This window comes from Desarmillaria tabescens (genome assembly GCF_030435595.1).
Source record: "Desarmillaria tabescens strain CCBAS 213 chromosome Unknown EV420scaffold_29, whole genome shotgun sequence".
Taxonomy (NCBI): domain Eukaryota; kingdom Fungi; phylum Basidiomycota; class Agaricomycetes; order Agaricales; family Physalacriaceae; genus Desarmillaria; species Desarmillaria tabescens.
In genome coordinates, this window is record NW_026848328.1 from 114,512 (window position 1) to 141,538 (window position 27,027).

A 27,027-nucleotide genomic window follows, 5' to 3' on the forward strand; every position below is an offset into this window, starting at 1 on the left:
AGATTGATCTTAAAAAATGCCTTGTGTTCGTAGGACGATAGTGGGAGGGTGGTGGTACTAAAACTGTTCGCTGGGAATCTGAAGTGCTACAGGTGCGTTGCTTGATTCTACCGTGTTCTTTTGTCGCTCAACGTCACCTCAAGATTTAAGAGTTCCAACCGACCAGAGGCCTAGTATGCGCGCGTGTATTGGTTCGTCAGTTAACTTCGTCCATGTACGTTCGACTGCTCTTCAAGTAAAGGCAAAATTGATCTTGTTAAAAGCACAGTAGAGGCCCTCCCCTCCTCGTTCTATGCATATAGCAGATTGCTCAGGGAGCACCTATCTCGATGGATGCCCCGCAAAATTCACCCTAGTACTTATCCGGACTCTTCTTGTCTCATCAGAAGACAGTCCCTGTACTTTCGCACACAGAATATACTTTGTTTATTGCGTCTCACGCGTACGAGTATATCGAGCCGAATATCAACACTGGAAGTGCGTTTCGATTCGTACTATCACCGGCAATTCCTCTTCGGGACTTCGATATGGGCCTGCGGATGCAAGCCGTATTGAGGATACCGCCGAGAACGAATGTCCTAGTGTCCTTTGTCGTCTGCCAGGATACTTAACCCGCTCCTGCATGGCGCGTGTGGTCGCGGGTGTCGTCACATAGCTTCTTGGTACGTTACTGCCTTTCGTGCTTTTGATTTTTGGTTGACTAGCTTGATTTTGATAGAAGACTCCGCGTATAATTCTTGAGCGACCCTTCCACTACCATGACTTTCTCTCACGCGCGAAATCACGAATCCGTCTACGGCTACTACGACTACCTGGTCGAAGCAGAAATTTAATCTCACCAAGACTGCCATCGCTACCGCGCGACAGATTCAGATTGAACTGAAGGAGCTGCGCCGGGAACAGCGTCATTGACGTATCTTCGCCATTACATTACAGGTACGTGTCATGACTCGCTTCCTACGTTGGGCGATGCGTCATTTTGTCAGCATAGCACCAACACGAAAGTCTCCCGCTGCGTCTTCAGGCTATTCGATCTACCACGGGGGCGTTTTGCTATCGCTATCCACCACCACCGTCCCAAAGTGTAAACACGAAGCTCCTGGTATATCGACGTTGGCCTTACGAGATCCCGCCATTTATGTCGATTCGCCCGTAGTTCATGGTTCTAGCAATGAGCCCGTAAAGTAAACCTTCCTTGGAATCCAAAGGCCGCACTAGTCCTATCGCTCAAGAACTCTACAACCTCTCCCAGAAGCTACGCGTGCTAGTATATGCCCTTCAGAAAGACAGTTAAAAAGTGCTGGAACTCAGAAAGACGTACTCTGGGAGGAATCGCATCAGCTTGTCATACCCGGACATAGGAAATAACGATTCCATCACAAACTGGGCGGTGCCATCCAAGCACCAAATCAAGTCCGGGCGGTCTTGGTGCCTGGCCACCCAATCCGCGTCCAGAAAACGGGCTCTCATGGCGCACGCATAGCGTTCGAAATCCCTGAAACAATCCGCGATCGTCCTACATAAACCACGGAGGAAGGACATAATGTCCGGGATGTCATCCAAAAGGTCAATCCGCCCGGACCAGCAGCCCGGAAATCGCTTGAAAAGGCGAAGAAAGTGTTCGAGGCCATGTCTACCACGCAACTTGGACTCGAGAACCGGCTGGATATCTACTAGGGTTCCCTCAATGTCCGGGACCAGTTGGTATCTTGCCTGTTGGGAGACAGAAAGCAACTCGCGAAAATATTCGCTTGGGGGTAATTCTCCACTTTCTTCTGTTGCTATGCAGCATTGTGCGCGTAATATCAGAGAACAGAAGAGGTCCGTCACGCGTCGTATACAGTTATCGAACCTAGCGGCGAGGTCGCATATAGGGGTGAGTATGGGTACGGCTGTCGATGGCCCGACGTCTACGACACGTTGAGTCAGGTATTTCAGAGTACGAATAAACATCTTCTGGGATTTCAAGAAGGACGAAACGAGAATGTCAACGGAGGGTGAGCTTTCCGGCATCTGGACAATGACTTGGATGTCGAACTACCGTTATGACTAGGGCTTCGCACCGTCACCGTATAGTACGGTTATACGGGTGCCGTCATACGGGTACCGTGCCCGTTCCGTCTGGCGAAATAACTTGCCCAGAGACGGACGGTATACGGACATCCCGTATACCGTTAGCAACCGTATAAACACGGCCGTCATACGGAAATCGACGGCCGTGTATGTATCTAAAAATAACTGTCATCAGATCACACTGTACACGCGTTTGCCATACACTTAACATCGTACCACGATGTGCTGGCACCGCAAGCTCTTCAGCGCTACCACCCGATCTTCTTTCACTCGCTCTACTCAAGCTCTAACCCTTACCAGCATAGAATACTTTCTATTTCCTGCTTCTGCTGCCTCTATTCTACTACTGTTTCATCCTTTGAGTTTGACTACCCACACATATTGCGCAATAATTTGCCCCCCGCTGGCCTGTGCACCTGTCAAATACTGCTGAATTTTAAGCCAGAGGAGTTCACGAAAGAGTATATAATAGTCCTTTTTTCGCAGACTTACAACCACATTTTGAGCATCATGACAGATCAGTGTGCCCTCGATGCCAATGGAAACTTGAAATCCCCCTCGAAATTCAATTTTTATCACGATGCAGATGACGACGTGCCCATGGCAGGACCTGGAGCTGCTCCGAAGCCCCAAATATCAGGTATGTATTATTCAACGGCCGTATTGACGACCGGCACGGCCGTCTATATACCCGTACCGTACCGTCAACCTAGTTCTAAGAGCATTGACGGTACGGTTACGGATCAGCCGTCGCCCGTCACTGTACCGTGGCTATACGGCCGTATACCGTATACGGTACGGTGCGAAGCCCTAGTTATGACAGCGACGAACTTCCCACAATCCTTTTATGGAATCTCGAGCCAAGGCCGGACTGGGGTTAGGGTTAATGCTCACCAGATACTAAGATGCGACCGACGTAGAAGCTGGAAATGTACTGATGAGTTCAACGTCTTCTGGTTTCGTACCATTATCGACTGTCGAATCTTTTACGCGCAATACTCATCTCTCTCATAAGGATATACACGCGCCATAGTACTCTCTCTTCAAGAGATGTGCAAATCATGATCGTATCGAAAACATCAAGTCTTCACGGAATCCACCAGTGGTATCGATCCAGGCGTAGACACTCAGGTGTACGGTCTTGGCGATGCTGTCTAAAAGAGCTTGTCAGACCCGTCTTTGGTCCCCTATCATCGGCAAACTCATTGAGGACACTTCAAAGCATCACTTCGTGATGACTTCCAAGCTTCTCCCCACCCTCGAAACCAAATAAGCTCAGCTATAGTCAAGGAGACGCTCATCGCCACCATCCGTCTGGAGGAAGCTCTTGACAGACGGCGGGCGTGTCACACTGCAAATCGGACTAGGAACTCCCGTTGACCGTGACTGGCTGCGCCTTTTTAGACATTGACGGATGTAGGGTATTACGGGATCATCGCCAGCCACCCGACGAGCTTAGCCCGACATTAACGTGGTTGCGCTTTGGAACGATCATCGCGTTCATGCCAGATGGTGAGGATTGAATCGAAAGAGCCCTTCGACGGGATTTCTTTTGACCGTAGTTGTGGGCACAATTGTCTAGCGATATCTGTCCTCTACGAGGGCATCGAACGCGCCAATGCGGACAAGCAATTCATCGATTTCGCGTATGCTCTGAGATTGTTTTGTGCCGCATAAGAGCCGGTCGTCAGGTTCGACATCGTCTACGGGCCAATCATCTCGTTCCATTTTGACGACTTCCTCATCCCCTGGAAGCTGTACCCGACCTTGTCGGTTTCGATGCGTGCGACATATCCGATCTGATGAATAGCCCTTTTTCGAAATGTCCCGTCGGACTTCCCAGTATGCGATATATCATGCCCAGTCGCATATTCAGAATCGACATGACATATGTCAGAACTTACATTCGACATATCCTTGGCCCGCATAAACCATATCGTGTCCTGATTGGGACCTAGCAAGTATGATCATGAAGCTTTTCCAGAATATGTATGTGTACGTGTAACGAGAACGCCGTCGAAAGAACTGACAGAGTGAGAAGAGCTTGTTTCTATGCCCCAGCGACTGCAGTTTACAAATTCGTTCGAGCGTTTCGGATGTCAACCTTGTATGTACGCTATCTGGATTACAGATGTTCCGCGACTCGATGCTAACGACATTGTCCAGGATTCTCTTGTATTTTGCAGGCGTTAACGAGGGCGTGAAAAAAAAACATGTCGGCGACGTTTTACGCGCAGTGGTGGTCTCCGAGACATAAGGGAGACCGAGGCCGTCGTGCCCTTGTGCTCGACTGGTAAGTATGCGAAACATCTTTGTCGCGTATCAGTGCGTCTATGGCGGGCAACGTAGCCCACCCGTCAGGCTGGTCTGCAGGACGCTCGATTTTGTTCCCCTCCCAAGCGCAGGACGTGCTTTGTTTACCTCGGAGAAATTTAACGGAACGATGTGCCATGATTTGGCTTCTTAAAAGGATGGACAAGTGCGGATCCGAAATCTGCATTGGAGAATCAACAATGGCTTCTCTTTGTCCCGGCGCATATTCGCCACCGCTACGAACTGTTTCAATCCATTCACACCAAAAAAAGTAAAATTTCAGCCGAGTTTTTGTTGGTCAGAAACTAATTCCAAAACCAGGAAAAACCCATATATAGGAATCCCGCTCCATCCCGCCTTGGGGCGGGAGAGGGCGCATACCTATATATGGTATCCCACCAGTTTCTTATTTAGTTTTGGACAATTAGAAATTCGGCTGAAATTTTACTTTTCTTGGTGTGATTTCTTTGATGAGTTCGATCTAGATTCTGTTCATTACGAATTCACTTGGCATTGCAGTGTCGATGGTAATCCATACCTGTACCCTTCCCTATGGGTTTCGGGCTGGTCAAAGTAACACGATTCAAAATCGCTCATTGAATCTTGAATTCGCTGGATGGCTTCTACTACTACCTCGACTGAGCATCTTCACATTCTTTTCAAGAATGTTTAGTAAATATTGATACGCGGCGGGCCAGTCCGGGGCGGTCCTATATATAAAACTCTGAAAAACTTTCTGACGCCTGTATATTTTTTCCGCAAGGTTTGGCAATTTTTATCGGTCAGTCTGGAATTCTTTTGAGGGTACTAAGATGACATCGTTGCTTCGATAACACTGTTAAAGCAGGACGCGAAATTGTTTGCCATCCCGGTGGCGACGCTTTCTTTGTTAGCTGATGGGAAGATGCACCTCCCGGAACCGTGGGATTGGCTTCAAGATAAGGGGCGCTTAACGTCAATGAGCCCGAACGTGCTGAACGTCCAGTTGGTGTGGGGATGATTTGGACTGGGAAAGCAGTCCAAGAGACCCTTTTCTTGAATCTTGTTGTTTGAACGCTCGAGATTCTGTCCGGGGCATCATCGCTGTCCACTTGGACATGAACGTTAACCCTTGCTTCCACCGGAATATCTTTCCTATGTGAATGAGGCAATTGTGTTCCAGTATCACTTGCTTGTCATTGGCCCGTCGAAGGTTCTTCTCGGCCTCCCATGCAGGGTGGCTTAGATGCCGGAAACTCTTTAAAGTTTGCTCGATTCGCGATTGAGTGTGGGGGTGTGAACCGGTGTGAATCAGCGGAGAAAGGCACGCTGAAGACGACGTGCGGTAACGCAAGACCCATCTCTGTGCTCGTACATCCTAATGGCGCTTGCATTTGGCTGCTGAGAATTCTCCTTTTCCTGCTGAACGCCAGTGTGAGCAAGCGATGAAGAGACAGAACATTGAATCATGATTTATGTCCATGCAACATGGAGCCGCCACTCGACATTTGATGATCGCAAGGCATTTGTTTCTTGTTAATTAGAACCTTGCGGGGTATCTGATCAGCCATGAATTCCACGCTTCCATCACCATTGATAATGAAAACGACGTGTTCAAAAGGTCGCACGTCTTGTTCAGATTATCGTCGTTCCCTTCCAGTAACTAGTAATATATTGAACAGCGAATTATATAGCCTCAAGGCCGGGTATAGGTGGGTAACTAATTAACAATACACGAACGAAATATTATCCAAGTAACAACGATAAAATGGAAAAGTACAGAATGCGTCATAATTTACTGTCTTGAAGGGTCGCCTGCACGGATCAGTAGCTCGGCCTCACGCGAACGTGGTATAATACGACAATTAAAGGGATCAGGATGCCTATCATGACTCGTGAGGAAAGCGAAAAGCTGGTAGACATGTAAACCGCACGAAATAGTAGATGAGAGGTACCCTTCACTGCGAGACCAATCGGGAAGCCTAACTTGGTCCTTGTCAGACTCCGGAAGAACGTTGAACACGAAGAGCACAGCGGCAACAGTGATATAGAATTCATCGTCTGCGAGATGTTGTCTAGGACAGATTCTATAAACAGATTTCTTGGTAAGTTTTCCTATTCGGAGCCACGAATAGCACTGACCTGCGCCCGTATCCGAAAGCGAATTTGCGAGGATCTGGATTGATGCCCTTGGCGTCATTGTGGGGCTCCAGATATCTTTCGGGAAGGAATTCAAAGGGAGAAGGATAAGTGTCTGGATCGTGCATTACGGCCCTACAGAAAATCGTCAGCCGAAATTAAGAACTTCTTGATTGGCGGTACGTACCAGGTGTTAGGCAGAACGACAGAGCCAGAGGGAATCAGGTAGCCCTAAATGGGTTCGTCAGAATATGAACCGAAGATAATATAATTTTTGAGACGTACGTTGTAGGAATCATCTTTGGTCGACTTGTGCGGTACTGCCAGAGGTCCAACCGGGTTCAATCGATGAACTTCCTTCAGCAAGGAATCAACGTAAGGCAAGCTTTCACGATCGTTGAAATCAGGCAATCGTGCGGACCCGACTACGCGTGAGATCTCTTCCTGTGCTTTCTTTTGCTTATCTGGGAAGAGCATCATATATAGGAAAAATGAGCATAGCGATGATACGGTCTGCAGCCATTTGCCGATCAGCTACAATCGAAAAGAGACAGATAGGGTCTGCTTACTGTGTCAGCACCGGCTATAATTGTATGTGTGGTCAGCTTAGGACGCCTGCGCCGAGGAGATCACGGAAATCTTACCAGAATAGAATCCAGTCGTGACCCACTTGTTAACGTCTTCCTGGTACGGAGTTGGATTTTTGTATCGTTGGATAAGATTGGCGGTAAAGGATGGGATGGCTGTCCCTTTGACCTTAATTAAATGACGTTCAGTCGGTCACTAACGTTACGATAAAGACGTAGTGAGAGTACTAACCACCTGCTCCTTGACGGAGTTGTAAGGTATATCTCGGAGTTCCTCCATATCTTTGTGGAACTTCTCGGCCTTCTTCATCCAATTGAAGCCCAACCATCGAGGAAGGTAAAGCACTGCGAATCAACGTCATCATTTAGTCATCCAATGAGATGGATTTGATAGGACTTACTGATAGGGAAGGAGTCGACCAGAAATGCGCCGGTAGTGGTAGACTCCGAAAACCCTTGATCACCGCGATCGGCAAGTTCGACAAGTGGGTCATCCTCAGGTCTAACGTTGTAACCATGTGATATGAGGAAAGTTATGGAGGCGATATGACTACAAATGACTTTAGAACTAAAAAGTCGCGTTAACAAGAGAGCCCTTACTGTCGGATATGGTCACGGAATTTTTCCGGGGATTCCAGGAGGGCTCCGAGAAATATCCTTGTCTTCTCTTCCTCGATAGGCCGCCACTGCTGCACCTTTCGGGGTCCGACTACTTCAAGGATAAGTTTCCTGTACTCCCGTAGACGTGTGCCATAAGGGCAGAGAGGTACACTGTGGACGTATCCGGCACTGTGCAGTTTACAGGTGTCAAAAATATGTCTGGTACGTTTAATGATTCGCTTACAGCTCTCCGCCCATCACCAGACGCGGCCTATCTGAATAGATGCCGCCGCGCTGATCAAGCAGAGCAAAAACTGCCTTGGCTGTGTTTAACACGATAATCGACTGCCCCACGGCATTGAGGTAGATGACATCGCCTGGATGAATAATAGGTGAGCACGAATTAATATGTCTGTTAAAGTGGCCTACCATACTGCCGACCCCACTCAGCGTATTTTAGCCAAGGATATTTTACGGCCATGTCGAGAGCATTACCGAGAAACGGAAGACCAGGAGGTCCGGGAGGCAAGAGAGCGCGTTGCTTGCGACAATAGGCATAGACCAAGTAAACGAAGAGAACAAGTGAAATGAGAAGAGGGGCGTCCATTTCGTTAGGACAACTAAGAGGTACCGAAGCTGGATGCTATCGTCTTAAAGTTTTTAAAGTCTCCTTTATCGACCGAGAGACCATTTGACCTCTCGTCGGTATCAAAAAGATTTAAAATTGAAAAATGGTGAAGTCCGTCTGATAGAAATCTTCGTCCCCGGATAGCAAGACATGCTCATGCTTTCTCCTTTGAAAGGGTCTCGTTCGACGTTTTGCCCTAGATACTCTGTTAGATTAGGATACCAGAAAATTCACCCGCCGGGTCGGTTTGGAGGTTAGCCGGCGCTAACAGAAGTCGGCAATCCAGTCATCTAGAATCAATCGGTCATTAAAATGAAGCGTGGAATGAAGTAGTTCCTGACCGCTGTGTTGGACACAGACGAGAATACTCTTCCTGTTCAAAAGGGACAGTGGATCACTGTTAAGATCATGGCAACGGTGCCTTCTGCGCACGTGTAGGTTCACCGGGTTCCTCTACAAGGAGGTGGCGTGCCAACAAATCACTGGCACGACGTCGAAGCTCAACTGTTTGAACTTTGAAAGCAGTGGTGCGTTGAACGGAACCAGGGCCAGGTCCAGGCCACACGGCAGCCGGCCCGATCTCCACATAAGGAAAGCTATGACATCAATATCGCCATTTGCCGAGAGTGACAGCTTGACCCTGGCCGGGACCGTATTGTTGGGTACTCTTGTCATCTTTTGCATGATTGTTTTCTTGCTAAAAAAACTGGCTGATTTGCTGATTACTCTTGTAACTCAAGGGTCATTTGACAGGTTAAATGGGTATCCGTTCAAGGTCCTCCTCCACCCACATGGATGCCACGCCACCTCCTCGCCCGCAGTGCAGGGTAACTTTTGAGATTCGGAGCTAATGCATCTCGGCGGCACAGGCAAAGGCCACGGGATTAAAATTACACCCCAGTATTATACTGATTCCGGCCCAATACGCGCGCAAACACAGATCAATGCGAATACCGCTGGATCCTGTCAAGAATCGCCTCGTTTCGTTATGATTGCTCGTAATTTCCAAGCGAAACGATTTCGAAACTTTCCACGGTCGAAGCTTCCTGAAGCGTGCCCGAGAAATAAAGTACATGTAATACGAACAATGAAATACCGGTCCTGGCGGTGGCGCATTGCCTTTTGCTTCCCCAGCTCTTCCACCTCTCGCCTACAGTCCAACGATGAGCTCCTCAGTAGAGGGTCCTACTCTACACACCACGGTGAGTCGATTCGCATCTCAAGCATCGATTTCTTACTAACGATGATTGTATAGATGGGCGCATTGATGATTGGCACCATGTAAGCTTTGAACGTACTTCTTTTCGGAAGTAAATGCTGATTTGTTAAATGGTGACGAAGCTTGGCTGCAGTGTATGTATCCGCTATTCGAGCAGTCTTTCACTTGCTCATCGCGATTTCTAGGCTATGGGGTGTGTCTTGCATGCAGACATACGAGGTATGAGGCTTGTTCCAATTTTTTCGCATTTTCTCACAGGGGTGGTCCCATTCACAGTACTTCAGTGTGCGTACACGTGCTTCTCAACCATCGCCTCTGCCAATCCCCTCGCAGATGTATAGGAAGACGGATGACCCGAGGTTGAAAGTCATGGTGAGCGCGAATTGTGATCGAACGCGTGTCAAGAACTTATATTTTCCAGGTCGTGATAGTCTTGTATGAATAATTTCTCTGCGATCTATATTCCATTTCTTATCATACTTCCAGTCTCCTCGACACCGTGCAACAAGTATTTGTTACGCATACTCTATATGAGTATCTAGTCGTTCATTACTATGACCCCGCCAACCTCGGAGTTGTTGAGTGGTGAGCACACCTGATTCTGAACCTGATTTGTACTGTGCTAATAATATCATGGTAGGAGTCTACTGGTACGCTCTCAGATACTCATGTCTGGCATGGTAATCGATTTATGCTCCATTGCAGGCTCAAGTCGCCCCTTCCGTATGTCATTTCAAACTTACCTGACATCTTGATATTAACGTATCTACAGGGCCTTATTGCACTGATAGTACAATCGTATGTTTTCATACTTTCCCCGTGTTCTCTCTTTCTGAGTTCTATTCGCAGTTTCTTCACGTATCGAGTATATATTTGTAATTTTTTCCCCCTGGTCTTGACGTATTCTTTCCTGATTACATCGATAGTGAGTCGAAGAAATATCCCAATAACGTTATTCCTCGTACGTGCTTCGAATTCACCGTTGACCAACACCCGGCTGACTAGCATTTCGGTAGGGGTCACTTGTTTTAGGAGAATTCGGAGTTACTGTCGGTCAGCAGCTTTTTCGTCTTTTACGTTTCGTCTCTCACACTTTCGCCTACGCAGCATACTTCGTGCGAGGGTAGGTGTAACACGCTCTTAATGTCGCCTGTCGCTGAAACGCTTTGCAGGTGGTCCGTCAAGCTTGTGGCAGAGATTCCATCTAAACTTACAGTTCGTGTGGATTTATGCAGATCATCCAGATTAATTGACAAGAAGCATATAGGTCCTGTCACGATCTATGAATGCTGTCGGGGCAGCAGGCGATATGTGTATCACTATATCACTTATTTATCTACTTCAGCGATCCAAGTCCGGATTCAGAAGGTACGACGATTCGGGTGCATCTCTCACATCTTACTTAGGCCCGTTTTAGAACAGACGCAATGATGAACCAACTTATTCTTTTTTCTCTCAACAGTGGCCTGCTTACTAGGTAAGTCAATCAATCGATGAGACTTGCTGTACAGGTGCTCAATTAGGAGTAGCATATGTGCGATAACGTCCCTCGTATTGGTGCGTACTTGTTCCTCATCTTCAAGCTAACAACTAACTCGTCGACAGGTCCTAGTGTGTCCGGACACTTTTCTGTATATTACATTTTACATTCTTTTGGGCCGTTGTACGTCTTGTTATGACTATAACATCTCTTCGTTACTAATGTCTTAACAGTGTACACCAACTCTTTTTTGGCAACGTCAGTCTCGTTCATCGATCGCATTGGTTAGAATGTCAATGACTAATAGATCTTTTCAGCCTAAATGCGCGTTTCAAAATTCGAGGACAACAAGAAGGTGAATCCTTCATGGCGGCCGTGAGCCTGGACGCAACTTCTGTTGAACGGCGGACCCTTCCTGGCCTCACTTCGAGTGCGAATAGTTCGGTAAGCCCCGTCGATTCTATGTCACGCTATCTTTCTCACTTGTTTGTATTAGAAACCGCAACACATTGTAATCAAGCGAGAAACCGAGATTGAAGTTTTGGCAGACTATGAACTTGGTGTTAGTGAGTTTCAAATTTTCACTACTGAAGACGGACTTAAGGTTTCTTCCGAAAGAATCATCGCCATCATGATGAGGCTGCTAGTACTGCGAGTTTCGATGCGAAGTAACCGACGTCTCTCATGTACATAGGATATCCCATCCTGACCGAGCCTTTCAAACACCGCGCATGAACCATATGTATTTTTCTAACCCTATCGTATTGTACATACCATCTTTTTGTTATGCGTCGTTGGGGAGCCGGCAGGGAGGCTACGACGGTTTTCTGATCGAGGATTTTTGGAACTCGCTTTTGCCACTCTATCAGACTGTTCCTTGATCGCCGCACAGCGAGACTGGACTTTGAGATGGACCTCTCTGCGCTATGCCGGGAGCCATCAAAGCAGGCCATCACTTATAGCTACCGTCTCGAGGTATCTGTCCACTCGTTTGCAATTTACAATATTAGAGTTTGCTAGTCCTACCGCGATGATCGTCCCAGTGAGTGCGAGGTCAAAGTCCGTGTAATCAGCATTCAACTTCAAATTCTGATCCTGTGTGAACTCAAACGATTCGGAGACAAAGTGGAGACAATTTCAGGTCCAAAGGAAGTTACTGACGGCTTTGAAGCGGTTTCAAAGAGGTAGTTGCACGCATTTTTGGCTGAGCATCGGAAATGTTCACATCTGACATGGGAATAAAATTGAAAAACCCTCGACAACGGACAATTGGATTATATCAAAGCGTAATCAAAGCAATCGTGAAGCGTGAACGCGTCTAATTATCAAATTAGTGCGCAGTTAGGCGCGTCAGACGCGTCGCTGGTACGAATCAGGAAAGGACGGGAATCAGCATCATAGCTCACGTGACTTCCCGTCCTCAAAATGGACGATCGTTGAACGTGAAAATGAAAATTCAGCGGCTTGAACCTGGACCATGATCATTGGGGATACAGCATGCGGTGACACTGCCCCTCTGTTCCATATATTTCCTATCGGCATGTCTTGTTAGAATGGCGGGGCCGTTCCCAAACAAAGTGAGTGGCAAGAAGTTACATCTGTGACAAACACAACATGGGCCCGGGGACTAACTACAAAATCTACAACCTTATATACTAGAGATACCCGCTGACATACGCAAATATGTAGGTGAATACCTACGAGAAACCGAACCGCGTCTGACTGTCAGTGCCATGAGAAGCCCGAATCTCCCATGTCTTTCAACGTAAAATTGGATGACGAAACAAGACGGAGGGCAATTGCTTCGGGTACTTGACATATCCGCTGATGACATATCGCATTGAACTAATACCCAATAATACTAGTTCAATAATTGCATTGAGAACATTGGTCTGCTGATCCGTCAACTTCGGTTTCTTGATACCCGGTCTCAGAACCTTCATCCCACGTCCATGACAGATACAACGCTCTGGACGCCGCGCTGCTCTATACAGGAAGGTACATCTATCCTGCCAGGATATCTACACGCTGATTCGAACACTACATTCACTAGCCGACAAAATACTCACAGCACCCGGAAGTCCGCTCGAAATTGAAACACAGGTGAGCTGCTAGCATTTTAGCGTACCTGAGCATGGTTTGAATACGGCATAGGTTGTCGATGGGAGAGTATTGAAAGTTTGGAAGAATCTCTGGCCCTCCGTACGAGCACTCTTCTTATATTCGACCAAAGAGCATGCCGGCAAAACCTGTGTCGTATACGAGAAGGAGCGCTATACCTTCCAGCAGATGTCAGAAATGGCTGTTAAATCCGCGGCCATGTTTAAAGATGTTTACGGTGTTAAGAAGGGTAAGGAAGTCCAGCCGCTTTTCGGTACCGCTAGTCTACTCATCTCCAATGCAGGTGATCGCGTCGTCATTTGTTCTCGAAACCTTCCCAGTTACTACGTTGTGTTTTGGGCTTGCCGTGCGTTTTACTGTTACTCTTCGACAAATGGAGATCTGAAGATTGCAATGCAGACCTTCTGGGCGCTGTCACTGCTCTTGTGAATGCGTAAGATCTGTATTCATATGCTCCTAGAGTTGGTGTTCTGATCCGCACAACAGGTGGCTGCCATTGGACGCCCTCAGGCATTGTATCACACTTACGAAATGTACATTGATCATCCTCGATCCCGAGAGGGCGGAGCAGATCGAGCCAATAGCCGCTGATCTTAAACGCGCTTCAGGCGCGTCCGGATATCTTGTTCTTGAGGATCACGAGGGAAAAGGCCACTGGGAAGGCATGGACGTTTGGAGCAAAGTATTCCTCAAGTATCATAAGGATCCAGGAGAAATACTACGCGACGATCCACACATTGTACCGGAGGATAACGCGACGATTATCTTTACGTCGGGAACCACTGGCCTACCTAGTGCGGTTTCTTTGATTTATCTGTCCATGGCTCTATTGATCCATTTATTGCAGAGGGCGTCTTGAGTACACAACGAGCATTCCTGACGTTTATGTTCAACGTGTGGTCCATCTTTTGTGTGCTATGCCTGCACTTATATTTGTATCGTTAGTTAGCCTCCACCATCGGAAGAGACTACATTCGACGAGGCGTGCCAATCCCTTCTACGCTCGCGTCAGGCACGAATAATGGTATCTTACTTCCATCACCACTGTTCCATGCCACTGGGACCAGCGCGACTGTAAGGCAAAGTTCATATCCAAGTAACCAGGAGTTGATCTATCCTCAGCTCACCGGTGCCTTTTATGGAACGAAGATTATCTTAATGAGAAAATGGAATGTAGCAGAAGGTGATCTCTGACTTCATCACCATTTTTACCATCTTTTTAACACTGGTTTTCGTAGCTGTAAGGTTAATTTGTCCACTGTACTTTGAGGTGGAAGCGTATTCAACAACACGACTACAGATTGTGTAAGGAAGAGGGTGTAATCTCTTTGGGCGGGTAAGTCAATACCTGTATCACGGCTGGGCCAGCTGACTATCTCGCAGTGTTCCATCGCTTATAACCGACCTAGCCGATAGCCCGTTGTCTGGTTTCTCCATAGAAGTGATCACAATCGGAGGGGCTCCAGTCGCGCCGTCTCTCCTTCGCAGGTCGAAAGAAGCCTTTCCACATGCATCGGTGTATGTTCTCGCTCTACCTCCCTGTTCCCAAGAATAATAATGATTTTACATAGCGGACAAGGCTATGGTTCCACCGAGACTAATGCGACATCAGTTGGTTTCTGTGAGAGATACCCTTCTCAGACAATACTTCCAAGAACCTAACTTGTTCCACCAGATGGGCCCGATTATGTGGCCAAACCTGGCAGTTGGTCAGTCCATCGTGTCTTGGGTATTCAATGTTAAGCTAAACACGATCTCAGTGGTTTCGTAACGCCTGTTAATGATATTTTGATAATGAAAGATAATGTCAGAGCCGCCCCGGGGGTAGTTGGGGAGATATGGCTTCGTGGGCCGAATATAATGAAAGGGTACTATGGAGACCAAGGTTTGTTTCGGCGCGTACTGTGTCCTTAATTAAACGTGCTTACATCGAGCTTCCACAGCGGCTACTGACAAGGTATGCGAAGGATAGCTTACTTACATGTGTTCGAGGGCTGATCGGAATAGGTTCTGACTAAAGATGGATGGGTAATGACCGGAGATCTTGGTTGCATCGATGAAGAAGGGTATGTCTACGTTAAGGACAGGATCAAGGATATCATTATCCGTGGTGGAGAGAACATCGTGAGTAGCCTGCTATATCTTGGTACAACGAGCTAACGGTGCACAGGACTCTGTTTCTGTGGAGAACGCCCTGTACACCGAACCTGGTGTTCTGGAGGCAGCTGCAGTGGGCGTACCCGATGAACGGCTGGGCGAGCTAGTGACCGCATTGGTTACCGTCAAACCTGGGTATCGCGGGAAGATCAGCGAGAAAAAGCTTTTGGAGACTGCGAGGAGACTGTGAGTGGTCATGCTTCAAGTTAGAGTTGCAGCAGATCCTCAGCCTGTGTAGGTTACCAAAGTTCGCAGTCCCGGTAATGATTATTTTGAAGGATGGGGAGTTTGGTGAGTTCTTATGTATTTTCAACGCGCACATTCTAAAAAACGGGCAGATCATACGCCCTCTGGGAAGATTATCAAGGTGCAGTTAAGGGCAATGGCACAAGAAGAGTGGGTGTGCAGAAGGAAGGAAGAGGGGCGAATGGACAAAGCGAAATCCAAGCTGTAATATTGTAACCCGTAGTATCGATTGCAGTCAACCCATTTATTATCGAGGAGAACACGTTATTCAAGGAGCAAAAGGCTTTTAGATGGATTAGCAGTAGTACTGAACAGCGCGGCTTCGCAGAGAAACCATGTGTAGTCAACTAGTATGGTTCCATGTAAGCGCCTCATTTCATTCGACATCCCAACGTGGTTCGATATAAGACAACGACGAATCCTAAGGAGTGTGGCTGGGAGCAACACTGAAATGATACGTCTTGACTCTTTATTGAGGGAATTAAACTTACTTGTATTTCAACAGGACTTCTTCACCCATGCGAGGAACTTGAAGATGGATCAACAATAATTTATACGGATGTGTATCTATTATAGTACGAGGGTGATATAACTAATCAAGGCATCATGTTCACCAACCAACCTTCGTGATACAACGACTTTACGTTGTCGACATAGACCACCTGGGTGACAGGATCACTGAACTGGCTATCCGGCTCTCGGAATTTCACCACCTCAAAATCCACCATTACCATCTGCATATCCTCACAATCCGCCTCATAGAGCAACGGGCATCCTTTTGTCGAGCAGAAAGGCCCGTCTTTGCGCCTAGGACGCAATATCACGTTCCTGGGTTGCATGTCTAGCTGTTCGACCCCCAACGCATAGATGTCAAAGTAAAGCCGGAGGGCCGCATTGATGAGCATGTCCTTGTGCGTGCTGCACAGTGCCTCTTCCGCCTTTTCTGCAGGAACAAGGTCCCGTATGTCCCTGCCGTGGATGTACTCCAATAAGATGATGTTGACGGTTCTATTGCACTGAGCGGGTAGGGGAGCTACAAAATGCCCGTAGAAATGCGGAACCTTCGTCCCGTAAAGACACTTTAGATGTTGATATGCCTGTGTCTCCCGCGAGACGAATAAATCAAGAAAGTTGAAGGGATCAAAGTACTGCGCCTCTCCGAAATAAACGGGATCATAGATTTTTGCGACCATGGTCGATGGGTATACAGTGGCATTGGGTGAAGAATTGTGGATATGAGCTGTCCAGACATGCGCGATACGCTCAGTACTGGAGAGAAGCCGCTTATCGAGGACGATGGAAACATTAGCGGGCGTAGTCGGAGGAATGGGAACTCGGCGAGCTATGGAGGCATTCAGGCGATCTGTGATCTGGGTCATGACCAACGCGTCCTTTGCGTAGGTGCCCCGATCATTTTCAGGACAGTCTGGTGGCGAGTGAGGATACAGCTGCAGGAAGGCTCCGGAAAAGTATGTGCTCTCCAAGTTTGGGACGGTATTTGAGGCTGACATCGAAACGACTGCAGGACCCTGAATGAAGCCGTGCCGGCCGGCTGCTAATGCTTGGAGCGGCATATCGGCATCAGCCGAACGCCATCACCTTCAATAGCAGCCTTCCTTGGGAGCAACCTTGACGGTGACGACATTGGTCGACTTTGCGCGTGTGGATCTTTGCTTTGACACGGTTGATGGCAGCTGCATATCCAGCACCAACTGCACGCGGTAACTGAGGACGTCAAGGCAGTCGTAGGGCACGCCATCTCACAGGCGCATGGGCACCATTAGACTTGAGTGTTTCGCTCCGCCACCCGTCAAAGCCTCGCATCCATTACCCTCATGCATATCGTGGCTTGTATGACGCCTCAGATGTTGGGAGTACTGGGTCATTGCGATTGAAGCCGGACGGAGAGACGGAGGGATTAATTCGAATACGACGCAAAGGCGTATCAATTCATATGCGGCACCCTCGCAAAGACGCTGGAGGCAGGCAGCATTTCCTTCGATGGCTATGAGCCTCAGATCTCAGACGTGGTAGGACTCTGGAGAAAATTCCTGCCGTGCGAGTTTATGCTGGTCTTTGTCGCCTGCCCATTTGCATCCCGGAAGAGTATAGCAGAGACTTGAAGGCAGGTAAAGAAGGCGTTCGTCGGTGGTGTCGTTTTTTGTAGTGGTTTGGTGGCGATGGGGATTTTGTCGTATTGGCAATACACGAAGAGAAGAAAGTGGTGAGCTCTCTATATTATTCCTGCATATCTATTCTGATTTCGATGCTCAGATTTCAGCCATTCTTTATTGTTGTAATATATTGTACGTGCCATCTATCTTACCTGCATTCTTTGCTCTAATTTTCCTTCAGCATACATATCTAGAAAGATCTATGTCGTTAAACATGATCTACTGCCTGTCGAATTCCACCAGGGACCCCAGCAGTCCGACGTTTGTAAACTTTGCATTGACATTATGTGGAAGATGATCGTTTACGTCCATATCTTTCATCGTTCGAGAACCAACACCACCCTTATCGGTCCAAGATCCTTGTGTGAGTACTCCAAAGTCTAAGTCTATCCCCTTCTTTGTACCTTTCATCACCGTTGTGATTACCGCTTCGACCTCCGTATCTGTTTATAGATGCCAAGGACCTCAAGCTCGGACGTAAGGAAGCTCCCTCCTAGGTGATCGCTATCTCACTTCACTCAAGCTAGAGTTATCGCATACGAAGGAATCATCACCTCGGCTTTGAGCACAACAAATGATTGCATCGGTGTTTCGGGATCAAAAAGCCAACGCTGTAAATAATCAGTCCTTGGTTGAGGCCGCTAACTTTCCCGTCTACAGACTGGAAGACCCTACGATCAACTCATGCTTTCCATCAGTCATCCTTCTACTTATTGGAGCGCTTTTCAAGTAAATATAGGCGTCGCATTGGGATCCTTACCTCAATCTTCGGTATATAGGCCGCTGATCATACCGGAGAAGGTTCGGTATATCTCATTACGTGCAACGACTTTCTTATCTCTCTCTTCCCACCTACTAGCTTGGATGGATCCAACAAGCTCTCTCCTTCAAGCTCTCCTTCGTCTCTCATTTCTGGTTCCTCGTCTCCTTGTGCAAGACCATATAGATAGTGGATCAGACTTGTATACGAGTGTCATGGGGGAGACGTCGTGTGAGAATACTTGTGTTTCCACTCTTCGTTGGAACTGAGTTTTTACCGGGCTGAACGCACAAGAGCTTCTATGACGCTATATTTTGGGCTGATGTGCCACGCTTCCGCTGTGATCTGAAAACATAGCCTGATTCTTACTCTCGTACGTTGGATCTATCCTCGATATAGTTTCCTCCATTCTGACGTTGTACTGGTAGTACGTGGTCCCGTGAACAAATGGAAAAGACTAATGCTGCCGATGGGAATAATTCGTTTATGCATCGCTGCATCGACAACTCTGAATATAACCAGTAGTTTGCAGTCTCAGCTGATGTTGCTTTCGCACCTGACGCTGCTTTCTTTGTCTACGTCGCTTCCCCTGTCGAGCACTGGTTCCACCACCACGAGAGTTACTTCAGCTTCCACCTTTACACGGAGAGAAAGTTCGCCAAAATCTCCCAGTGCGAGGAGTCCAGTCGGTGCATCCAACGAACACTTGGGGGTGTTGCCTGTAGTGTTCGTGACTCTCGAGCCTGGATATAACGAATTAGCCGATGAGGAGGAAACGAAATTGTGAGTGTACCTACGCTCCACCTGTTCTGGTCCTCAAAGTAATCGGTCTAGAAAAGTTACCTAGATATGTTGTTCCGGCGATGATTGTTCTGCATGATTGTGGATTGGTGAGTGCTGTATTGGTTAACTGAAGATGGATTTTAATCGAAGATTAGGGCACAGATTACACGTCTTCTGGGAAGATTACCAAAGCGCCGTTAAGGGTCATAGCTTAGAGGGAGTGGGAAAGGAGGACGGAGGAAAGAACACTGTAGGGTAGATACGGCACTACTCAAGTCGGTGCCGTGTCGTTGGATGCTTGCAAATAAATTATATTCAAAATATCGACATTTTCCAAGTGTTTAATTCCATACCTTTGTACCCCCCTTAAATATAATTTCTTCCTGACATGATATGCTATTGTCTCTTCTCGCTCCCTGCGAGGAGCCTCTACTCTGCGAGACGCACTCAACAGTGTGATTAGAATAGAATGAGCCCTGAAGGTGTCGCTAAATTGCCTACACAGCCACATCACTCGTCTTTCCTTAACCACCACCATGTCAGTCGCGCTCTCCACCTAGTCTTTGTGATGCGCGAGTCTCAGTGCCCCTACACCATATTCTTCCTGTGAGCGGTTGCTATGCAAGGTCGAATAATAGAGAAACGTCAAATTAATGAAGATGGAGCAGAAATTGGGTTCAGGTCGGTGAGTATGCTAGCTACCAGGAACGTGAGAGATAGTTAATTAGAAATAGGCACTGTGACTACGTGTATCTTTGTCTGAACTGTCACTCCACATCTCTGGCCATGATTTTGAACGTGTTTCCTGAGCTCAACGCCGAGGCTGGAATCTGATTGCGGGAGACAAAGGTTCGTTAGATAGAACGTTCGAATGCTAATTCTGGTATTGCTAGACTATTGAAATACACCGCCACATCCTGTCTACAAATATGAGATGTGATCCTTGTCACAGCCTACAGGCCCAAGCCCGTCCCTGTAAATCAATGAATTATTGGCAGCTCCGAGTCTATGAAAGCGATAAGTATCAGAAGCCCCCGATGAGGACGTTCATTAGTGCCAGCATGTACAATGTTTTCGACCTTGTGTCGGTTGTCTGGATGCACTGAGAACCATTCAATGGAGGGCGCGATAGCGTTGGACTCGGTGTCTTTCCGGACGGCTCTTCTCAACCATAGAGTATATATACTCCACTTCATGGTTCACAGATGGTAACTTTTATCAATCATGGCGGATGCTAAAACACAAACCCCGCGCTGCTCTATCAAGGAAGGTGAGCTTACGAACAAAAAAAATGCTAGGAAATTCGCACGCTAATCTGACTAGCCGACAGAATACTCACAGGACCCGGAAGTTTGCTCGAAATTGAAACTCGAGTTAGTGCTCTGAGCTACCCTCTACTCTTTGACAGTCTAAATGCAATGATATAGGTCATAGACGGGAGGGTCTTGAAAGTCTGGAAGAATCTCTGGCCATCCTTGCGGCACCTCTTTTTGTACTCAACCAAGAAGCACACCGACAAAATCTATATAGTATACGAGAAAGAGCGTCACACATACCAGGACATATTAGAGAAGGCAGTCAAATGTTCCGCCATTTTGAGAGATGTTTATGGCATTAAGAAAGGTAAGGACATCTTGTTTTGTTAGTGACACCACCTACTTACTCACTTTCGGGGCAGGGGATCGAGTAACCATCTGCTCCCGAAATTGTCCTACTTACTTGGTCGTGTTTTGGGCTTGTCGTCCGTTGCATCTCCTTGCGTCTCATGTAAAGTCAAAGACTCAATCTTGTGGCAGATCTTCTGGGTGCCGTCATCGCTCTTGTGAACATGTAAAAAAAATTTGCTTCCACATGCTTTTACATTCTTCGTTTTCTGATCATACCAAAAGGTGGCTGCCATTGGAGCCGCTCCGACACTGTATTATGCTCACAAAGTGCACACTGATCATCCTTGACACCGAGCGAGCTGATATGGTCGAACCGATTGGTGCTGAGCTTAGGCTCGCATGTGGTGCATCAAGATATCTTGTCCTTGAGGATCACGAGGGAAAAGGCCATTGGGAAGGTATGGACGTTTGGAGTAGAGTCTTCTCCGAATACGATGGAGATCCCGGGAATGTGCTCAGTGACGATCCTCAAATCTCACCGGAAGATGATGCGGCGATTACTTTCACATCGGGGACCACTGGCTTACCAAGTACGTACGTTTCGTTGGATCGATCGGTTTTACTGTTTATCAATTTCTGCGCTCTGCTTAAGAGGGTGTTTTGAGCTCGCAACGTGCACTATTGACTCCCCTATTCAATGTATGTCCTCTTTTCTGTGAAGCATTTTGTTCCTCTCATGAATCGTATTAGGCGGCTTCGTTGATAGGGAGAGATTGTCTTCGACGAGGGGAGTCATTCCCTCCGACACCTAGCGCAGGTCCTCAGGAAGGTTCGCTGCTTCCGAGGATACTATCGCTGACCTCTTCAGTTTTCTCAACTGTAAGACTGGCAGCCGACATGGTAACGAACCAATATTCACCCGTTTTCAGATGCATTGTGCTGTTCAAGGAATCAGGATTGTTTTAACACGCACATGGAATGTACATGAAGGCAAGAATTGACTTCGTTCGTGTTTACTTGAAGGTCTCATTCTTACTCAATACTTGCAGCTGCAGAGTAATTCCATCCTTTTCATTTGGTACAGCTTTCTTGCCTGCTAACTAATACTTCATTCTAGACTGTGTAAAACGGAGAATATCATTCGGCTCGTCGGGTGCGTATCTATGTTTTCATGCTCGCATTAGTTAACGGTGTTGCAGTTCACCTTTAACCATTAGAGAGCTCGCTGAGAGCGCGATATGCAAAACTTCAATAAAAAGGATATCATATGGAGGTACTCCCATTGCACCGTCTCACCTTCAAAGATGTAGACAAGCATTTCCTCTCGCTACCGTGTAAGTGTGTCCCAGCTGGTCCAGTGGTTGGCGCTTATTCGGGTTATCTTGTAGCTTTCAAACATATGGTCTAACCGAGACGAATACTGGCGCGGTAGGCTTCGGTGAGTCAGAAATCCTGTTGTAAACAGATTACAGCAGAGGCCTGATCTGCCCCTAGGTGGACCGGATTACAATGTGAGGCCAGATAGCTGGTGAGTCTGTTTGTTCTGTTTCTCTCGTAATTAAACTGTTCCAATTGCAGTGGTTTCGTGCTTCCTGTCAATGAGATTCTGATAATGAAGGATGGTGCTAAAGCTGCGCCGGGAGTGGTGGGAGAGATTTGGCTTCGTGGTCCGAATGTGATGAAAGGGTATTACGGTGACGAAGGTTGGTCCCAGGATCGTTTATCTCACTGGTACACATGCTTACACGTTTGGACAATGGCTGCAGCTACTACTGATCAAGTGGGATCCCTTATTTGCAGGTGCCTGTGACGACTGAACTTTGATACAGGTCCTTACTAAAGACGGATGGCTGATGACCGGCGATCTTGGACGGATAGACGAAGGTGGTTATGTTTACATCACAGACAGGATCAAAGATATCATCATCAGGGCTAGTTATAATATTGTGAGTGCTATTGTAGTATGTTATACAACTCTCAGTGATGGGCGAATTCATAGGATTCGGTTTCCGTCGAGAATGCCCTATACACCGAACCGGGTGTATTGGAAGCGGCAGTTGTTGGCGTACCTGACGAATATGTGGGGGAATTGCCTGTAGCATTGGTGACCCTCAAGTCTGGGTATGGTGGATTAGTCGATGAGGAGAAACTCACGGCGACTGCTGAGAAACTGTAAGTGTATTTATCTTCCGGTTCTAACCTTCCTCAAAGTAATTTGCCTGGAAAGGTTACCCAAATATGCTGTTCCAGTGATGATTATTCTGTATGGTCGTGGATTTGGTGAGTGCTGTATTGTTTAACTGAAGATGGTTCTGAATCAGAGATTGGGCACAGATCACACAGCTCTTGGGAAGATTATCAAAAAGCCGTTGAGGGTCATAGCCCAGAGGGAGTGGGAAAAGAGGTCGAGGAAAGAATAGGCTAACCTTCTGGTTATGAAATATTTAGAGCGGTGCTGTTCGTTCGGCACTTGTGAATACATTATATGCGGCTTCAAAGTATGAATGGTAAACATCGTCGTACAGTATATAGTATCTTATAATGTAACCTAAACAATCAAAGCTTGCCAAAACTGATATGTTAGTATCAGCTCTTGACTCTCAATCAAGAGGATTAAACGTACTTGTTTCTTATCCAGATTATACAACAGGACTGGCGACACCAAGCCTCAACCGACGCCCTCGAAATCGTACTTCCTCACCAAACGGTGATCTCATCAGCAGAGCGCGCCAGACATGGCGAGACTCTGGGGATGTCCAATCAAGCTAGGTGCATACCCAAAGGGCTATGCACATGACTGTTTAATAGACGAGCGGTAGAAAATTGAATTGTTACAGTGAGGTAGGTGAAAGGAAAACTCAAGAGACAGCGTCTCATTGAAGAGCTGTGGAGCAGAATAATGTGCCCATTTTGGTTTCGGTATACTTGAATTTTTCAACAGTCTTGGTGACGCGTTGGAAGTGGTACTGGTACTCAATTTTCCGAGGTCGCCATCTGCTACGTGAACGAGGCATTGCTTGGGAATTGTGTACAGAACCGGGCTCTAAGAGAAAGGTAGAGGGTAGAATTTCACCTTCTGGTAGTTGTTGTCGCTGCCAGGGCCGGTGTCGGGATCGTGCAAGTCGTCGTCGGCGTCGGCGTCGTTTGTGATTCGGACATCATCTGAGTCGTATTGCCAAACCGCGTACCCTGTGTATTATGATTCTTTGTATTATCCGGAATTACACCCTTCAGTATTCACATGTGTGAAGAATGTCTCACATTGGTTGTGGGAATGTTTCCATCAATGTGCAGGCTGGGAGGCCCCGGGAAAGTATGTGCTCTCCAAGCTTGGGACTGCCGTTGAGGGTGACATTGAAATGACAGGCTGCTGGACGCCGACTACAGCCGTGCCGGCCGGCTGCTCATGCTGGGAGCGGCAATCGGCATCGGACATTGTCGGCAGTCGGCTTTTATACCCATCACCTTCATGAGCACTGAGTAGCCCTCCTTGGCAGCGAGCTGCACCACCTTTGACGGCGACGACATTGGTCGACTTTGCGTGCGTGGACCTTGCTTAGATTCGACTGCATTGCTATGATATCAGTTTATGCCGCCGGCATATCCAGCGTCTCTTGCAAACCAACTGAAGCCAGTACCTGAGGACGTCGAGGGAAGCGTACACGCCGACGCCGACGCCGGTCATCGTTGGACACGACTTTCACCGCAAATCGTTACATTCCGAGGCATCAGAATCTCACCCACCTGTTTCTGCTGTTGTGCCACGTTCCGCTCCTGCTGCCGTCCAACGCTCGCACCCATCATCTTCACGCGTATCGTGGCTCCTTGTTCGATGCCTCAAATACTGAGAGTACAAGGCCATTGATGACATCCAGCGGGTGACGGAGAGGCGGAAGCGCCAGTAATGGCAGCTCGAATACGACGCAGAGGCATATTAGCTCACAGGCTATACCCTTGTAAAGATGCTGGAAGTGGGCAGTATTTTCTTCGACGACAACGATCCTCAGACCCGATTTCCGGCTCCGTTGGGCGCTGTTTGCATCCCGGAAGAGGATAACAGAGACTTGGAAGTAGGCAAAGCAGCATTGGCCGCGCTGGTTGGTGGGATCGTTTTTTGTAGTGCTTTGGTGGTTATCTTGGCGTTGGTGGTTTTGTCGTATTGGCAATACGCGAGGAGAAGAAAGTGGTGAGCACTCTCTATTATTCCTGCATATCTTTTCTGACTTTGATACTCAGAGTGCTCAGATTCAGCCATTTTTATTGTTGTAATCTATTGTACGTGTCATCTGTCCTACCCGCAATTTTTCCTTTCCTCTAATTTTCCTTTAGCGTACATATTTAGAGGGATTTGTATTCGCTGTTGCTGTTGTATTGTGGACACTGCTATTTGCTTTGCGTTGACTCCTTGGAACGAACCATACATGTTGACATTCCTCTGAAGGGCCAAGGACTAAACTAAACAGAGGGGACGCATCGTGATTCTTTGCCTCAATCTCTCCGGTATATAGGCGGCTGATCGTGCTGGAGAAGTTTTGGCATATCACATTACGTGCAACGACTTCCTATCTCTTGAGCGTCTTCCCTTCTTCCCTTCCCTTCCCTTCCCTTCCCTTGCCCTAGCTTGGATGGATACAACTATCTCTCCCCTTCCAGTTCTCTTCGATCTCTCATTCCTGGCTCCTCGTCTGCTTGCGCAAGACCATATAGATAGCGGATCAGACCGGTATACGAGTGTCGTGGGGGAGACGGCGTGTAAGACTACTTGTGCTTCCACTCTTTGTTAGAACTGAACTTTTTACTAGGCCGAACGCACAAGAGACTCTATGACGCTATATTCTGGGCCGATGGATGCCACGCTTCCGCTGTGATCTGAAGACATAGTCTGAATCTTCCACTGACAAGTTCTAGTATGTTGGATCTATCCTCGGTGCAGTTTCCTTCATTCTGACGTTAAACTGGTAGTATGTGGTCCCACGAACAAATGAAGAACGTCAATGCTGCTGACGGGAATAATTCGTTCACGGATTGCGCATGGACAACCGCAAATGTGACCAGTAGTTCGTAGTCTCAGTCGATATCACTTTCGCAACCGACGCTGCTTTCCCAGCCCACATCGCTTCCCCTGTCGAGCACTGATTCCACCACCGCGAGCGCCACTTCACTTCCACCTTTACACAGAGAGAAAGTTCGTCACAATCTCCCAGTGCGAGGAGTCCAGTCGGTGCACCCGACGAACGCTTGGGGAGTTGCTTGTGGCGTTGGTGACTCGAGAGCCTGGATATGACGGATTAGTCGATGAGGAGAAAACTCATGGTGACTGCAGAGCAATTGTGAGTGTACCTACGCTCCGCCCGTTCTGGCCCTCAAAGTGATCGGTCTGGAAAGGCTACCCAAATCTGCCGTTCCGGCAATGATTATTCTGCACGATCGTGGATTTGGTGAGTGCTGCATTGGGTCACTGAAGATGAATTTGAATCGAAGATTGGGGCACAGATCACACGTCTTCTGGGAAGATTATCAAAGCACCGTTAAGGATCATAGCCCAGCACCTAGTACATTTGTAGTGTGGGAGTCTCAGTGCCCCTACAGGCAAAGTCGAATGATGGAGGAACGCGAAATTGATGAAGATGGAGCAGGAATTGGGATCAGGCCGGTGAGTATGCTAGCTACCGGGAACGTGAGAGATAGTTAATTAGAAATAGGCACTGTGACTACGTGTATCTTTGTCTGAACTGTCACTCCACATCTCTGGCCATGATTTTGAACGTGTTTCCTGAGCTCAACGCCGAGGCTGGAATCTGATTGCGGGAGACAAAGGTTCGTTAGATAGAACGTTTGAATGCTAATTCTGGTATTGCTAGACGATTCCAATACACGTCAACAAATATGAGATGTGTTCCTTGTTACAGGCCCTGGCCGAACTCCGAGTCAGGCCCAAGCCTTGTAGGGTTTCAAGGTGGGCTCGGGAGGGTCGGGGGACTCGGGGGATCTGAACTCGAAAGCCAGGCCCAAGCCCGCTCTTGTAAATCACTAAATTATTGGCAGCTCCAAGTCTATGGAAGCAATAAGTTTCAGAAGCCCCCAAATATCCGATGAGGACGTTCATTAGTGCCAGCATATATAATATTTTTGACCTTTTATCGGTTGTCTTGATGCACCGA

The 27,027-nt window shown here is 47.6% G+C and overlaps 8 protein-coding genes across 8 annotated transcripts; 4 read left to right on the forward strand and 4 right to left on the reverse strand.

Moving 5' to 3' along the window:
- Positions 1 to 6,160: 6,160 nt before the first annotated feature.
- On the reverse strand, positions 6,161 to 8,298 carry EV420DRAFT_1273520 (cytochrome P450; the record flags this gene model as incomplete). The annotated part of the gene is made up of 12 exons (XM_060467768.1): positions 6,161 to 6,248; positions 6,300 to 6,452; positions 6,508 to 6,639; positions 6,692 to 6,735; positions 6,790 to 7,017; positions 7,074 to 7,087; positions 7,149 to 7,260; positions 7,324 to 7,436; positions 7,493 to 7,641; positions 7,692 to 7,880; positions 7,936 to 8,068; positions 8,121 to 8,298. The coding sequence occupies 12 exons, from the start codon at positions 8,296 to 8,298 to the stop codon at positions 6,161 to 6,163; spliced, it is 1,533 nt and encodes a 510-aa protein (XP_060328226.1).
- A 1,022-nt stretch (positions 8,299 to 9,320) lies between these two features.
- On the forward strand, positions 9,321 to 11,824 carry EV420DRAFT_629148 (uncharacterized protein). The gene is made up of 23 exons (XM_060482847.1): positions 9,321 to 9,521; positions 9,575 to 9,600; positions 9,661 to 9,672; positions 9,724 to 9,757; positions 9,815 to 9,910; positions 9,960 to 9,973; positions 10,025 to 10,123; positions 10,179 to 10,188; positions 10,244 to 10,261; positions 10,311 to 10,336; positions 10,388 to 10,413; positions 10,465 to 10,499; positions 10,555 to 10,591; positions 10,646 to 10,661; positions 10,711 to 10,753; positions 10,806 to 10,906; positions 10,956 to 11,015; positions 11,068 to 11,095; positions 11,144 to 11,201; positions 11,252 to 11,276; positions 11,336 to 11,462; positions 11,515 to 11,580; positions 11,637 to 11,824. Exons 1-23 carry the CDS (start codon positions 9,483 to 9,485, stop codon positions 11,688 to 11,690), a joined length of 1,050 nt encoding a protein of 349 aa, XP_060328227.1. The 5' UTR covers positions 9,321 to 9,482; the 3' UTR covers positions 11,691 to 11,824.
- A 1,146-nt stretch (positions 11,825 to 12,970) lies between these two features.
- Positions 12,971 to 15,750, forward strand: EV420DRAFT_1645415 (uncharacterized protein; the record flags this gene model as incomplete). The annotated part of the gene is made up of 20 exons (XM_060477779.1): positions 12,971 to 13,016; positions 13,072 to 13,121; positions 13,173 to 13,368; positions 13,423 to 13,485; positions 13,539 to 13,572; positions 13,626 to 13,933; positions 13,987 to 14,033; positions 14,085 to 14,213; positions 14,262 to 14,322; positions 14,378 to 14,384; positions 14,440 to 14,475; positions 14,523 to 14,657; positions 14,711 to 14,760; positions 14,815 to 14,848; positions 14,900 to 15,024; positions 15,083 to 15,096; positions 15,147 to 15,263; positions 15,310 to 15,482; positions 15,535 to 15,587; positions 15,635 to 15,750. The coding sequence occupies 20 exons, from the start codon at positions 12,971 to 12,973 to the stop codon at positions 15,748 to 15,750; spliced, it is 1,794 nt and encodes a 597-aa protein (XP_060328228.1).
- A 583-nt stretch (positions 15,751 to 16,333) lies between these two features.
- On the reverse strand, positions 16,334 to 16,735 carry EV420DRAFT_1235832 (uncharacterized protein; the record flags this gene model as incomplete). Its single annotated transcript, XM_060466583.1, has 1 exon — positions 16,334 to 16,735. A coding segment is annotated over one exon (402 nt), but the record flags the coding sequence as incomplete, so codon positions are not given.
- Positions 16,736 to 18,665: 1,930 nt separating this feature from the next.
- EV420DRAFT_629518 (uncharacterized protein) lies at positions 18,666 to 19,414 on the forward strand. Its single transcript, XM_060482848.1, has 3 exons — positions 18,666 to 18,849; positions 18,905 to 19,259; positions 19,316 to 19,414. The coding sequence occupies exons 2-3, from the start codon at positions 18,937 to 18,939 to the stop codon at positions 19,341 to 19,343; spliced, it is 351 nt and encodes a 116-aa protein (XP_060328230.1). The 5' UTR covers positions 18,666 to 18,849; positions 18,905 to 18,936; the 3' UTR covers positions 19,344 to 19,414.
- A 1,069-nt stretch (positions 19,415 to 20,483) lies between these two features.
- Positions 20,484 to 23,469, forward strand: EV420DRAFT_1765988 (uncharacterized protein; the record flags this gene model as incomplete). The annotated part of the gene is made up of 19 exons (XM_060480857.1): positions 20,484 to 20,529; positions 20,583 to 20,632; positions 20,687 to 20,882; positions 20,938 to 21,000; positions 21,056 to 21,089; positions 21,149 to 21,456; positions 21,519 to 21,565; positions 21,617 to 21,695; positions 21,916 to 21,922; positions 21,984 to 22,019; positions 22,066 to 22,200; positions 22,255 to 22,304; positions 22,361 to 22,394; positions 22,445 to 22,569; positions 22,633 to 22,646; positions 22,696 to 22,812; positions 22,866 to 23,038; positions 23,094 to 23,146; positions 23,201 to 23,469. 19 exons carry the CDS (start codon positions 20,484 to 20,486, stop codon positions 23,284 to 23,286), a joined length of 1,653 nt encoding a protein of 550 aa, XP_060328231.1. The 3' UTR covers positions 23,287 to 23,469.
- Positions 23,470 to 23,909: 440 nt separating this feature from the next.
- On the reverse strand, positions 23,910 to 24,551 carry EV420DRAFT_1481892 (uncharacterized protein; the record flags this gene model as incomplete). The annotated part of the gene is made up of 3 exons (XM_060469820.1): positions 23,910 to 24,055; positions 24,325 to 24,440; positions 24,505 to 24,551. 3 exons carry the CDS (start codon positions 24,549 to 24,551, stop codon positions 23,910 to 23,912), a joined length of 309 nt encoding a protein of 102 aa, XP_060328232.1.
- A 2,080-nt stretch (positions 24,552 to 26,631) lies between these two features.
- EV420DRAFT_1557422 (uncharacterized protein) lies at positions 26,632 to 27,010 on the reverse strand. Its single transcript, XM_060473693.1, has one exon. The coding sequence runs from the start codon at positions 26,982 to 26,984 to the stop codon at positions 26,724 to 26,726; it is 261 nt and encodes an 86-aa protein (XP_060328233.1). The 5' UTR covers positions 26,985 to 27,010; the 3' UTR covers positions 26,632 to 26,723.
- Between the last annotated feature and the right edge of the window lie 17 nt (positions 27,011 to 27,027).